The sequence below is a fragment of the Astyanax mexicanus genome, chromosome 3, assembly GCF_023375975.1.
Source record: "Astyanax mexicanus isolate ESR-SI-001 chromosome 3, AstMex3_surface, whole genome shotgun sequence".
NCBI lineage: Eukaryota > Metazoa > Chordata > Actinopteri > Characiformes > Acestrorhamphidae > Astyanax > Astyanax mexicanus.
The window spans coordinates 43,230,808-43,246,349 of record NC_064410.1 but is presented as its reverse complement, the minus strand read 5'-3'; the positions used below and the strand labels follow the sequence as shown (position 1 = coordinate 43,246,349).

Sequence of the window (15,542 nt, the reverse complement as noted above, 5' to 3'; positions counted from 1 at the left end):
AAGCCTTCTCTCTTAGTCCCCCAGGAAGAGACTTTTACCTGCCAATCATTAAAATGCTGTATTGACTTAATCCAAACGAGGCCTGCAGGCAGACAGAAAAGTGACTGAGTGGAAATGAAACACTTGAACAGCTGAAAATGAATACTAGGGAAATACTAGTGTAACACTAGTGTTTAGAAAGAATGCCTATCTGCTTATAGTTTCCCACTGGTCTCAGTTAGAGCACTCGTAAATATAAAGATTCTTCAAATGGTTCTTTGTGTCTTTTGGTCCCATGAAGAACCCTGCTGCTTACACGAACTACTTGTATACACCTGGTCACTGAATGTGATTAGGATCTGGATTGTACCCTGATATGATTTTAGTCACATGTTTTTACACATTTATTAAATACTTCCGTGTTTAGTCAGACTGAAATCTGATTGCTGTGTGGGAAAGTCAATGCCGATTACTTGCAAAAATTATGCGCAACAATTATTACTGTTTTTTTCAGTTATACTGGTAGGAGTTTTGGTCTAAGGGCGTTTTCACACCTGCTGGTTTCTGTGGTCCGGACCAGTTGATGAGTTTGTTAACTTGGAGTGTTTTCTCCCTCTGTTTGGTTTGGTTTCACACAGGCATAAACCTAAATGGACCAAATTGTGCACCAATAAACCATTTATTGAGGCAAGTGTCGATTTTAAGGTGGAATGCTTCAATGACTCAAACAATAATGTTGGTAATAATGGTTTTTCATATTTCTTACAAAAGAAAAAAACAGTGAAGTCAGATGTTTTGGAATGTCTATGCAAATTTTCTTGCAAAGACTAAGCATAAAATTCTGCCAGCTGTAAAGCATGGGGGTGGGCCCATCATGTTATAGACTTGTATTGCCACCAGTCACATTGCCAATATTCATTGTTAAATGAAAGAGCCAACATGCTTAAGTAGGCCTCCGATGGGTGGAACATGACTAGGTGGCTAGGTGGGTTCCAGGTGGGAACGACTTTAATTGGGTTTGTACATGTGTTTTTACGAGGACCCAGTTGGGGCTTCCAAATGGGCTCTGTCATTATAGCCCACTTAAATCCCACATGGGGCCTAGATGGGACCCATGGGGGATTAATGTGGGTTGTAATGACAGGGCCCTTTTGGGCCCATGTTTAACCCCTCCTGGTCCCATCTCTAACCCTCCCTAAATGATGGGACCCACACTGACACCCATATGTGGGACGAAGAAACCATATTGAGCTTGGAAAAAACTACAAGCAGACAGAAACAGGTTAATTAAAAGAAAATACAGGACAGTCAACAACAAGCTTAAATATGGAAAAAGATGATCTTTATTCAATCTGTTCACACAATTAGAATGTACATATTTACAAGGTTTTTATTTTACAATTAATATTTTTTCTGTTAGACGCTCTTGGTCTAGCCTTGAGGTTGTGTCACAAATACATAATTCACAGTGCAATATGAACTTTGCGCACCCGTGTCAGCATTCGCAGTGTGCTGCATGCATGAGCTAGACGTTTATGCTGGTCAACCAACCTCATATTATAGGCATTTTTACTGCCCTGGTTCTTCGCCTTGGAGGTAACATACAGTACAACTTCTCAGAACAGAAGAGAGGCAATGCTAGAGCCTCTAAAAACAACAACAACAAAAAAAACACGACTCCACTGTTTCGGCAAAGCGGCTGTGAGTTTTTTTTTTTCTCGCTGTGGCTGGCTTACAGTGAGTGGAGCGAAAGTAAATAAAAAAAAATAATAAAAAAAAAACCACATACATTCATACAGAATAATCTCAGCCTGATCCACTCCTCTACTGAGTCATATCTTACTCACAACTACATCTGGCTTAGCCTGTCGTGCTAAAGAAACAGAGTCTTATAAAAACTTCACAGGATTCAAGTAAAGAAACACTGCACAAACAGGACCAGTAAGCGAACCAGTAAGAAAAGGGCACGAGGTCTACTGACATCATGACTTAAGCTAGTTTTAAACAATAGAAAGCTTCAATATCCATTTAAATAGGCATGACGCAAACTGTGCAGTGTACACAAACTTACTTGGCTGCATTTAATTACCATTCCTCACTCTGAAATGAAAACCTTTTTATCTTAATCCGATAATAGTAGTTAAAGTAGTCAACCCAGGGCTTTAAGGGCAGAATTCAAGGACCCTAAAGCCTCAGAGGTCAGAGACTGGCCACATATTATCATCTCCCCAGTACTCTTTGGCACCTTATGGAGAGTTACGAGGCCATACAGTCACCCCGATTTAGATCAGTGTAAATGCTGCGTGTAAATGTGTACATTTCTGAGTCCATCAACCTCTTTAAAATGAGACATGCCCCTCTGGTGCTGTTGCAGTCAGTCAGTGAGTGAGTGAGTCAGTGGGTGCCTCTGGTTTGGAGAGTGTGAGCAGAGCTAGAGTTCAGCGCCATGTCCCTTCCCCCCTCTTTAGCTAATGTGTTTGGAGTCCTCAGGACTTGGCTGAGGCTTTGTCATCTTGAAGACTGCCTTGCTTTCTCATCCCTGTGTACCCTGCTTCAGTGTTTACTTCATACAGCATGAGAAAACAGGTCGCTAGCACCAAATTGACTTCAGTACAAGCCGGCCACTGAGCGCCATGGCTCTTAACCCAACACAGACCATACAGTACTTTTGAGGGTGTGAACAAGTGCATGCTAGGGGTGTAAACTTGCATCGGAAGGTGACAATTCAACTGCATCGAATTGGAATGTATTACTCTCACGCTACATCCCTAAATGTGAGTGATGTGAGGCTGTAGAACATTTATAACCTTTTTTTTTATAAACATTAGTTTAAAAATGCCCAGCTTAATTCACACAGTTTTTTTTAATGGTCCCCAAATTCACACTGTATTATACTCTCCACACACACTGTTCTACAGTTTTTCTGTTTCTATGCTGACCTTCATTCAAACTGTTGTAGAATTTGCTTCCTATGTTACACTGTTCTAGAATGTTCCCCAAATTCAGTGAATTCAAGTGTCCTTTCTTTATTCACACAGTTCTTCATTAACACTATTCTAGAATGCTCTCCTTTAATTTTTTTCTCCCTAATTTGCACTGTTGTAGAGATTTTTCTGTCTATTACAATGTTCTACAATGTTCTTGAATGCCCTTCTTTGTTTAGACAGTCCTATAGTGTCCCCCCCATTGGTTGTTCTAGAATGCTCCCCCGATTCACATTGATCTAGAATATTCTTCCCATATTTCGAGTGTTCTAGAAAGCTCCTCCCATTCAAAGTGTTCCAGAATGCCCTCCAACACTATTCTAGAGTTCTATCATTCACACTTTTCTGGAACACTTCCCCCATTCACACTGTTCTATGACGCATCCCCCGATTCACACTGTTCTAGGATGCTTCCTCCATTCACACTGTTCTAGAACATTCTCCCATTTACTGTTCTGCAGTAATCTGACATCACTATCAATACTGTCCTCCAATGTTCTCTTCCATTCACACTGATTGATTTGATTTGTCAGTTCTATTCTGGAATAGTATAAAGCCAGCTGCAAACATTAGAATATTTGTTATGGAATATTTGTTATGCTATGCTATGCGATGCTATGGCCTTTATAATCAAGTCTAACATAGTATTCAATAAATGATGTGCTTATGTCTTGGCTGAATTAAATATCTTTAAATATTTTTTGTCTCTTTAGCTTATCATGATGCAGTGAATTGTTTACTAAATAGCTGCAATTGAGATTTACACCCCTACTGCATGCCTACGCCCACTGTGAAAGAAAAGAACCAGCGAAGGGCACATTAAACAGTTTTGGTCCGAATGTGAGCTTGTGGGGGTTTTAATCAGCAGAAGAGTTGGTCATCCAGCTCTACTTTGACCTGAGGTACTGTCTGCTCCGCAGAGCTCACGTCCTGCTCTGGGCCTTCAGTGTCCCGCATGCTGCTCTGGAACCACGGGTGGATGAGCACCTCAGCGGCAGTCAGTCTCTCTGAGGGCTCTCTCCGGAGAAGGCTACGTATGAGGCAGCGGGCTCGGAGTGACAGGCCCTCTGGTAGGCAGAACACACCCCTCCGGATTTTAGAGAACAGAGTGGCAGGGTCCGGGTCATGGAAGGGGTAGCGGCCCACGACCATGGTGTACAGCATGACCCCCAAGCTCCAGGCATCTGCCTGCTTCCCTGAGTAACTCCCTCCACCACTCAGGATCTCCGGACTGACGTACGCCGGGCAGCCATGTGTGTCTGACACTGAGTCGTCCTCATCGCTCAGGATATGACAGTCCTCCAGACCCTCCAGCTTCAAATGAGTCCTAGACAAGAAGCGAAACACACAAACAAAAAATATTGAGCATCACTGAGCAAAACTATTATTAAACACTACATGCATTACCATTTTTGTTGGACCAGATGAGATTTAATGACAAAATCGTTGCAAAAGCATTATAGTGTCATCTTAAATATTAGAGAGAGTGATCAGTGTGGTGCTGGTTCTACTGCTGAAGAATCAGCTTTGTGCTGTACATTATTCATTGTAAGGTTAATGCAGCAGAGTTGATGGAATAGGGCTGTCAGACTCTAGTCTCAGAGGACCAGAGACCTATTGAATTTAGTTTTTGTTCCAATCAACATGTTTCAGCAGGATAAACATGAAACTTTGAAGTAATAGTTAATAAATATTGATTTCTGAAGATACTCTGAACAAGCAGAAGCAAAACCTTTAAAAATATAGTACACTTTTAAAAATAAAGCTGCTTCAACTGTTTTTTTTGCATGATGCCAACCATCTAGAAGAACTAGTTTTGGCTGCATAAACAGCATTTTGTAAAAGACAAGTGAGTGTAAAGTCGTTTCTCTGTATAAGGAATAATCATTACACTGACTTTTATAAACCTGCTAATTGTTAATTCACACATAAATCTCTTACAAACAAAAATAGTTCTTCTTCTGTGGCATCACTAAAAAAAAACACTTTGAAGCACCTTTATTTTTAGGAGTGTAATGAGCTAATTAACAAGTTGTCCCTGCATTGAAGTAGGTGTTGGAGAAAAAACACAGTAAATAGTGAAGAAAAGAGTTTGATCAGCTATACTGATGGATGTGGAATTGCTTAGACTACAAAATAATATATAGGGTTGTATATTGGCAATAACCTAGCACTATGATGCTTCACAATCACAATACAGAGGTTATGACTTAATATGTTAAAATGCAATATGTACTGTGACATGGTAAGTGATTTTTTATAAGAAATTCCTGCAAGAAATAACCCACCATATGCATTACATTATGCATACCATTACATGCAAGTAAAAAAGCTACACTTTATGCAATAAAAACGTGGGATTACAACACTCAGATATTAACACAGCACACAATTAACTAGTCTGCCACATATCTTTGCATGTAAACTATTATTACTATATACAGTATTACCAAACATAAAATTGCAATACTTTAATTTATCGATATTTTCCAGCACCCCTATCGAACAGGGTGTTTACATTGACTCAGGCCTGATGCATCCTATAAAACAGCTCAAATTTTTTGGATTAAATAATATTAAACATTGCATTTACAAGATTATACTGATACACTATATTAAACAGATGTCACACGATACTAATATGATCTCAATTGGTTGAATCTTCAACTCATGAAAGAAGAAGCTACGACACTGACAGTCCTGGAACAGACAGTTCCTGCAGCAGACAGAGCGCAGTAAGTAGCAGAACAAGTGGAAGGCAGAGCCGAGTGTAATTATGGCTTTGTTTCAAACAAAGACACGTACAGTGATTTCCAAAGCACCCACATACACAAAGTCTGTAAATCTCCCTCGCTCTTCTTCCCTCGCTCACACTCTCATCAACACTTAGCTATGTTTAGCCCCATTTCCAGTAGGACTCAATCCTCCTCTGCACTGACCGGATCCCTGCGGACATTAACAGCAGCTGGGCTTTATCATCTGTGTATGTGTGTGTGTTTCTGTACGTGTGAGAGAGTTTGTGTGTGTGTGTGTGTGAGCACGCCCAGACAGACCTTGTGCCGGTATCCCCCTCAGCGAGAGCTGAGCGTATTGTGTTTCATCACTGACTGTCAGGCTCACAGTCTGAGGGGTTTGCAGATGACACAACAGCATAGCGCCAGAGAGGTGGAGAGAATGAGTCATAGCGCTGTGTGAGTGTGTGTGAGTGTGTGTGTGTGAGAGTGAGTGAGTTTATGTGTGAGTGTAGGAGAGAACTCACTGTACAGAACTAACACTGCTCTGTCCTTAGTGTGCTCACTGCAGCTGGGTCCATGCTTTCGGCATCTGCCAGGGTTTAATTACCCTAAAACTTCTGCTGTCACATCAATGACGCATGAACAGCTCCGGCCCGGCTTGCCCCCCCTTTGCAGCTTTAATGTGGACACATTCCAAGGTAGTGTGTGTGTGTCATGTGTCTGTGTGTAAATTAGGGGCTGCAAGATATGGACACAACATCACGTCACACTGACATCAATAAGTATCGTGGAACACCATCTATTGCAAAATCATTGTGCGATCATGTGCATGTATGTACATTAATGCTGTACCATATAATATACAAAATATCATTATATACTGAAATTAAATCATTATTTTAGTATATATTGAAGTCGTGTTAGTACCTTCAGGCTGCATGAAGAAAACACCATAACACAATAATATCAATATATGCTATATTGTGTATAGAGTACTGCATCATTACTGCAGTTATGTGCATTGCAATATATTAAAGGGTTAACTTCTTAAACTCTGTTCGTAGGCCTACACTTCTTCTACTACGATTCTTCCCCCTCACAGCTGCACTAATCTGGCAATTAACAGCAATTCCAGAGACCCTAAAATAGAACCCTGGTGGACTCAGACAATATGCTACACTTTAACCCAAAAACCCACTACAATCAAGTTCAGTAATACAGTAAAGGTTTAAACATTAATACGGAACTGCCTTAAAGGATGTGTAGTAAAAACTGTAATAATTCCTTCTGCATGACCTTTCAAAGCTCTCTTTCTCCCATGTAATTAAACAGGCCGGTTTATAATGTGTTAAAGCCTGATCTAACTTCACTATTTTACAAAACTGGGAAGTGTCAAACAATTAAAAGTGTCTTATAGTACTGACCTAAACCATAATCTATGGTTCACATAAATGCCATACTACTGTTGAATGAAATATGGTCAGGTGTGGTCAGGAGGGTCACAGCAGAGTAGAATATATCTTGTTTGTTAGGATTTGTTTCTATTGTGCAGCCTTGTTTTCACATTATCACAATAGGGATGTTTTTTTGGAGAACACTAATAGGAGAACAAATGCAATTTTATACAAAAAGCGGTGTTTTAACATCACTGTGTTTATCTCACCTCATGGTGTCTAGTACTATTTACAATACTAGATTATTTATACTATGTATGATCCAATATCTGGTTTGGTAAATGAGTGCTTAATGATGTTAAATCATGTGAGCTGGTGATAGAATTTTAGAAGTTTTATTCAACTCTTTAAACTAGCTCACAATATCTCAACTACTTTCTTTAGAATTTGATGTTTTAAGTACTTTCACTTTTTTACTGCATTTAATATTATTTGATCCCATTTGCTTTAGTGTTTCCATGAAAAGCACTCGTAATGCTGTGAAAAATGGTTTTACTTAAGGTAAAACTTAGGTGCTAAAAGCATCTGAACAGTACTGTACTGTATATGTTCATGTTTTTGAGGTTTTGCCTCATCTCATTTACCACTGTTTTGACTTCTTCTGTCTGCTGCTGCTTATCACTTATCATCACTTCATATCATTACCCAAGCTATTTGAGGTATGGGTGTCGCAGTCGCATTATCTCTGTCTGTTTGTTTGTGCACCTGAGCATCATCGTTCGTGCGAAGAAGAATTCCATGTGCATGACACAGACAAAAAGACAAAGAAAAAAACAATAAAAGAGAAAACAGGATGAAAGCAAATGTGTGTGACAGGATCTACGAAAGACAAAAGCAGAGTCCTTCACAAAAGCAGATTATTCCTCTTTTGTGCAGTTTTGTAGGCTTTGTTGCTTTGCTTAGCACAGAACAGGAAGAAAATGTTTTAAAAAGGGTGACCTAGCTGCGGCTTTGACCCGCATCTCTGCCCAAATGTCAGCATACTCAGGTTATGACACTGTCTGGGTTAGACAGGTCGGATGGGTGAAGCTGGCAGCGGGGTGTCGCAATGTCAGCAGCCAGTTCTGCTGCTCTCTGTGGCTTATTTCTGCCTTTGGCCAAGGAATTGAGAGCCTGCAGGTTGAGGATCCAGAGCGGCAAGTCCACAACCCCCCCTCCGCCAAACCCACCCACCCTTTGCAATGGTATGAGTCATCCTGCTGCACCCGCACCGCTACAAGAGCCGGGTGACTCTGGCCTCTTGCACATGCCTGTCCATTTCTATTCACTCACACTGCACCACTGCCCAAAGGTCGCGTTTGAAAATGCTGCCCCAGAAATGACAAATGTATCCACACTCCTGAACGCTAGATGCGTACCCGTTCCATTTTACCACGGGGCATAAGCTTAATGTGGAGAGCTTGGGTGTAGAAAAGTGTGATACGTTTAAAAACTACTACTGTACTCAGGGGGGCATTAGTTTAAAGGACAATAGTATTACATCACTGGTTATTGAATAAAAAAATCTATAGCAAAAGAACTACTCAGAAACAGTCGGCCAGTTCTTGTGTGTTTTGCATTGCAAAACAGCACAGAAATTTAGGACAATCTGAAGGTGTAAGAAAATATCGATATATCAAAGTATTGTGATATATTTTTTTCATAACACATTTTTTATTTTTAATTATTAGTTCATTTATAAATATTGGTGGCAGACAGTGGTTCCTTTTGTGTTGTTTTTAAACCCCAAACAATATAGAGCAGTGTTGTACTCACATATCACATATATAATATATCTCATTATACTATATATCGTAACCACTGTATCGTGACTACCCCCTCTAAAACAAACCGGTCAGTTCATGTGTGTTTGCATTGCAAAACAGAAAACAAAATTTAGAACATTCTACAAGCTATTCTCTAATGAAACATGAACAGCCACAGTTCTGATTTATTCTGCGCTTCCTCTTCTGCAGAAACATGAGTAAGTGCCATAGTATAGAGATCCATTTGCTGAAAGGCTCCGCAGAAGCACCTGTGGTGCATCACAAAGGCAAAAGGAAGTGAGAGCTGAATGAAACCAGAACTGATGCTCCCCTCTCGCTCTTCTCTTTGCTGGGAATACTGCAGTCTACAGCCCTGAGTGACCACAGGCTCTCCTGCTGCACCTAACAACCCCCACCTGCACATCTAAACCCAACACCCCTCCTCCACACACATACAATGGTTGGATAGGTTGCTTTTACACAATGTCAGAATAGTGTCAACAGGTGCAATAGGTTTATTTGCTCCAGCGAGTCCTGTTCTAGCGGCAATAATTCCCTACAGGAACTAGATAAATCTGTGTGTATGTGTTTGTTTGTGTGCCACTGTGTCAGCAATGGGTGCCTAACCCTAAACTTAAACATAAACTTAAACCTTATCTGAACCCAAACCTTTTAGGACTGAGGACAAGAAGCAAGTCCCCTCTCTAGAGCTATTTTTCAAGTTGTCCCTTCAATGCTGTCCCATCATTGGACACTGACAGGGTTCTCAGAGATAATAATACAATAAAAACACACAAAGACACTCACAAACTAATTCTCAATCTTGCAGCCATCCTCACCTTTTTTCATCTGAGAACACGAACTTGCGGAGCTTGAGGTCCCCCAGCACTATGCCAGCCTGATGGCAGTGGGAGACAGCCGAGGCCACCTGATAGAAGAGCTTGGCTGCCTGTTCCTCAGGCACCCGCTTGCAGCTCTTCAAAAAGGTGTGCATGTCACCATAGTCCTTTTCCTGAAACACATAAGCCTTCCGCTCCCCGAGGACAATGTCTTTGATTTGGGCGATGTTCCTGTGCCTTGGCAGCATGCTGTAGGCCCTGATCTTCTCTTGGTACTGTCCCATATTAAACACCTGTAGGTTACAACATAGCACTGCTTTTATTTGCTGTGGAGGCAGAGTCAGGAATAACAACAACACATGAAGCAATCAAATGATAAAAAAAATGAATGCCAGCTCAGCAAGGCACTGCTTAACCCTTTCAGCCATGAGAATGTCAACAAGTCAGTTTTCTGTGTTTAAATGCCATACAGAATGGATTATGTGCTCAAAATAAAATACATATATATATATAAGTATATATAAATGCCATATACAATAGGCACTGGCCTGGTTATATCATCAGTGTTAGCACTGGTTAAACTCAGCTAAAACCCCTCGTTTCTTCTGTGCTACATTTGTAAGTGTCCTCAGCAAACAATGAAAAATGAAAAAAGAAGGGGTTAAAGAAAGACTTTAAGCTAATTCTCTCCCTCTCTCTCTGATGTATCTGTAGCACAGGGTCGATGCCTACAGGCTGTAATTTTAATGCACTCTAGTCCTGTAGCAAGTAAATAGGCTCAGATCACTCATAATGGGAGCCAATGGCCAGATTCTGAAACAGCTTCCCTCTGGCTCCTATTATAAGTGTATTTTAGCCATCAGGTCTTCTAAGAAAAGGGAAATGCATAGAAATTACTGTCTGAGGTAACCATGAGCTACAGCTGTAGCAGACCAGAGTAGCCCCCTGTTTCCAAGAATGAACCATGTTTCCAAGTAGTTTGGATTTTCAGCTAAACTTAAACGTAATATAGACTCTTAATCAGCACAGATCATGCTCAAAAAAACTCATCTAATGTGAACAGAATGAGAGACTAACCCTCGCCCTGTCAGATGGAGACAGCTTACTGTTGAAGGCCAGGCTTAGCCTCATCTGCCTGCCTGCACCACAGTGCTCATCAGCAAGTAGGGATCAATGACTGCTGGCTGTTTAATCAGCCTGACCCCACTTCTCCATTTATAGTGTAAGGCACAATGTCTATTTCTGTTTGTGCACGACGCCAGCCTTGGTTTGCCTGAAATATTTTCTTCTTTTTCAGCTCTCTGTGGCTGACGCATGCAAATAACTCCTATCAACACAATGGAGGGTGTGAAGTCTCACATTTAGTGGTAATTACACATCGCTTGGATCTGCTGCAGCCTATATGGGTTGCATGTGTGGCTTCTAGGTCTAAAATAGACCTTGTTATGCAGTGATGCCTGCGTTTAATGCTTGGCAAAGCAATATCACTAAGATTAGAGGAAGCATGCCAGTCTTTGCTATGCTTAAAGCTAAGGGTTGGAGAGTTTGAACTGCATGGAGTAGCAGGCAGGTGAAATGACTGTGTGTGAAATGCTCTGAGTGAAATGTTCTGAGTGAAAGGCCATTTTACACACATTGAATTTGCTCTAGCCTATATCCTTTATGTGCTAAACCATATGTGAAGATCCCTACCTAAAAAAAAACGAATAAAAAAACGGAACTGTGCCATGAAGCGAATTAATAATTGTTGGCAAAGCAATACTGCTGAGCTAAGAAGAATCTGAGCAGTTGGTTCCACAAAATGCTTTGGTTTGAAGCAGAGGTGGATAATATGATGGTAAAATGTTGTTATTGTGACAATATGGTTTCTGAGCATTCCATGGCTACTGACAGTGCATAGTGAACAACTCAATTTGTGTGTGTAATTAATTACTGATGGCATAATTAGTCCTGATTAATTGAAAGCCAATTGCATCTGTTGTACCGGAGCTTTTGATGGTTTTTAAATCTGGCACCACCAGTGCATGATGATTATGTATCAAAATTATGCATATAATTATTGCCATACACAGTTTTTCACATTGTGGGATAGCTTAAATCTAGCATGAGTGCCTGATGTATAAATGACGAATGAACTGACTTCAATCAAATCGATTTACATTGATTTCTATTGGAAGAGATTTTTGTTTGGGATCGTTTGGACAGATACAATATCTCTTTGAGTATTAGGATATAATAATTTTGCAATATTGCCCAATCCTACCTACAGTGTGAATCACTGATTGCACAGTGCACACCTCAAACAGTGATGTGTGCAATCAGGCCTTGCTCCATGTAATCAACCTTTTTATAAGGAGTGTAAGAAACAATATATTTACAGCTCTTGAAAAAAATAAGAGACCACTTACAAATTATTTTACCATTTAAATTGATTTTACCAAATTAAACCTTTGAAATTAAATTAAGATTAAACCAAGTTTAACTGCTTACATTTTTGCATTTTGCATTATTTGAGGTCTGAAAGCTTTGCATCTTTTTTGTTATTTCAGCCATTTCTCATTTTCTGAAAAAAAAAAATGCTCTAAATGACAAAATTTATATTTGGAATTTGAGAGAAATGTTGACCGTAGTGTACAGAATTAAAAAAAAATTAATTTTACTCAAACATATACCTATAAATAGCAAAATCAGAGAAACTGATTCAAAAACTGAAATGGTCTCCAATTTTTTTCCCAGATTGATTCAACTGATCAAACTGATCTCAACAACATAGTATCAATATTCAGACTGCATAAAACAAACTTTACTCTTCCTCAGAATATGTATATTGTGGTGTGTATTTATACTGTGAGAATTTCCATGAAATTTCTTTCTATTGTTTAAAAATTGTGGTATTCTGGTTTGTTTGCAGCATTGCAACATATAACACTATCGTCATGTATCATGATATTTATTGCAAGGTTCTTCCCACTCATACAGCCCTGCAGTGTATAGCTAGAACTGTTTGCACAGTGTATAGATGATTCAATGTATATATGATATATGATTCATCATATGATTGAAATGAATGAGTGTATACAGTATATACGCCTATATATATAACGTTGCACCTTATAGATAGCATATATATAGAGTGCATACCTTATTCACCAGATACACCAGAGTCATTTTAATGCATAGCATAAATGCATTACTACACTTCATTATCATAATGCTGATGTTTGATCCGCTCAGTGCTGACCAGGAGTCAGTCAAAACACTAGTTAAATAGCTGAGCTCACCTTGCACAGCAGCTCCTCTCCGGTCACTGTATCCAGCGCGCTGTGGAGCCCTGCCCGCTCGGCCAGGGGCAGCAGCAGGAAGCGGCCGATTCGAGACGGACCCTGGGGGACCGGGGGTGACCCCGGGGAGGCTCCGCTCGGAGGACATCCCGGAGAGGGCACGAGGGCAGCGGGGTCGCCCGCAGCCGCCTCGTTCAGCTTCAGCCTGGGGCACTTAGCCACTGGCTCGTCGCTGTCCAGGCGCTTGTGAGCGCGTCTGCCCGGCCGGGCGCAGGTGGGCGCCGGGCTGCTGGTGGTGGTGGTGCCGCTGCAGCCGTGCACGACCATGGTGGAGCCGAGGGGGTAAAAGAGCGGGTGAAAGAGGGGTAAAAGGGGGTGGGTGTCAGTCCTTGGAAAAGGGGGGTATTCCGTGGTGTCACATTCACGACTTCAGACAGTCATATATTCCTGCAGAATAGAGAGGTTAACTAGCTAAACTAACTTTTCTCGCTGAAAGACAAAAAAAAGTGGAGTCGAGTCGCAAAACAAAGCTGTTTTTAGCCGCTTCAGCGGGTTCAGTCCATCACTCAGGCCGAGTCTGGAGTGTGTGGACGGACAGCTGATCCCAGGAAACAAAACACAAACAGAGACGACCTCCAGAAACCCCCGGTCTCCGCAGCCGCTCCGTTAAAAAGCCCGTGTGATGTTGAAGCTCTCGCACACGACGACAGCTGGAACTCCGCCCGCTTAGAGCGGCGTTATTATTTTTCGAACGCACCCGTTTTGCGGTACACCCCGCCCTCCACGCAAGCGGATTGGCTAGCAGCGTCCGCCTCTCGCACTGGGATTGGCCGGTAGTAGTTCACACGCACCTACACGCACTTGTAGTACTAATTACTAGCGCTTTTCAATAAGGTACAGAGCAGGAGGCTGGATGCTGCCAGCCAATAAGAATGCACAAGAGGCGGGGTTTGCTGAAAACGGGTGGAATATAAAAATAAACCACCTAACGCCATTCAGCTCGCTTTTCCCATGTCACATAATGAGCTCAGCTTGATTGAGCAATCAGCCACACGTAGCCAAGCAGAGTCGCGGTGAATGACAAAACTCCACTTTCAGTTAGATTTTTTTTTTTTTTTTATCATTTTCATCATTTGGTTCTGCTGCCACTCTCAGATAGTAATAATTATGAACTGCTGCAGGATGTACAGGATTTATCTGACACGCTGCTGCTGCTCCTGCACATATCCCATATCATGTATCTCACAGGAGAACAACATTAACAACACTGAAGCCTGCCTTCATAACACACAGCTTTCACTGAATGTGTTCCTCGTGGAAACACGTGTGTGGCACTGGGGCAATGATTAACCTAGTTTATTTCGAAACGCACTGCTGCTCTGCTGTTGTTTTTCTCTTCGTTAATTCATCATTCATTCAGATGCGGCACAGCTTTCAAATTCTTTAAGGCGTTTTCCGTGATTTCCAGCGCTTTCCTGCCTGTGTACAGTGCATCTGTTTTAAAGGAAACTGCAGCAATGGTGGACGTTAGAGGAATGTTTAAGCGATGCCTGTTTGTTCATGTGACTCATCTCTGCTCTGAGAGGAAAAGCTGGGGAGTGGTGAGGTGCCTTTTGTAGGCCAAGCGCTTAACATGGTTCAGATCATAGACTGTATATAGCTGGACAGAGCATCGTCTCTTAAAAGTGAAGCCACCACAGGTCGGGCGCCCCCTGCTGTTCGGCTGCAGAAAGCTGTGTAACTCCACCCATCCCCATAGGTTTCAATGGCAAAACAGACAACTTTCAATCACGTTTTTTTCTAATATACTGTAATTCTACCTCCATTATTTAAATGCAACAGCTAGTGTAACCTCTGCTTATATTGTCAAATTTTTATATCCCCACAGAATTCAGTTTTTAAAACTTTATTCGGCTCTATTCAAAAAAGGTGTGGTTATGGTAAAAGGGCTGCTTATGGGCGGGACCAATAACAGACCGTCAGCTCCGCTCCGCCCCGCTCTGCAGTCTGTGACCGCGAGGCAGCCCTCAGGGGCGGGGTTATTTAAATGAGTAGGCGGTCTCTCCACAGCCTTTCTCCCTCCTCTGGTCTCTACTGTGCAGACTCTGGTCTCTGAATCGCCAAAATGGCGGAAGATTTTGGCTTCATTTTCATTGAATGAATGGGAACGGCGACACGACGTCCATCTTTATATACAGTCTATGATTCAGATGGTTTGCATGGCTTAAATCAGGGGTTCCTGATGTCTGTGCAGGAGACCCTTGCATGGAGGCCCTGCTTAATTTTAGGAACTGATACACCCGATCCACTTGATCCAGGAAGGCCTTAGCAATAAGCTGATGAGTTCTGATCAGATCATTTTTGTTTGGACAGGTCAGTGTTTTTACAGATTGTGAATTGGCCCAATTAAAGGCCCATATCAAGACAGGACAAATAGACAACAAGACCGTATGTAATATTTTGTAGGATCTTTTTTCTCACCCACAGCTCTGGGAAAAAATGAGACCACTTCAGTTTCTGAATCA

General features: G+C 41.5%; 1 protein-coding gene across 1 annotated transcript; it reads right to left on the bottom strand.

The window, feature by feature from the left end:
• Positions 1-1,299: 1,299 nt before the first annotated feature.
• trib1 (tribbles pseudokinase 1) lies at positions 1,300-13,745 on the bottom strand. The gene is made up of 3 exons (XM_007249359.4): positions 13,018-13,745; positions 9,737-10,029; positions 1,300-4,290 (listed from the first exon to the last, which is right to left on the bottom strand). Exons 1-3 carry the CDS (start codon positions 13,342-13,344, stop codon positions 3,825-3,827), a joined length of 1,086 nt encoding a protein of 361 aa, XP_007249421.3. The 5' UTR covers positions 13,345-13,745; the 3' UTR covers positions 1,300-3,824.
• Between the last annotated feature and the right edge of the window lie 1,797 nt (positions 13,746-15,542).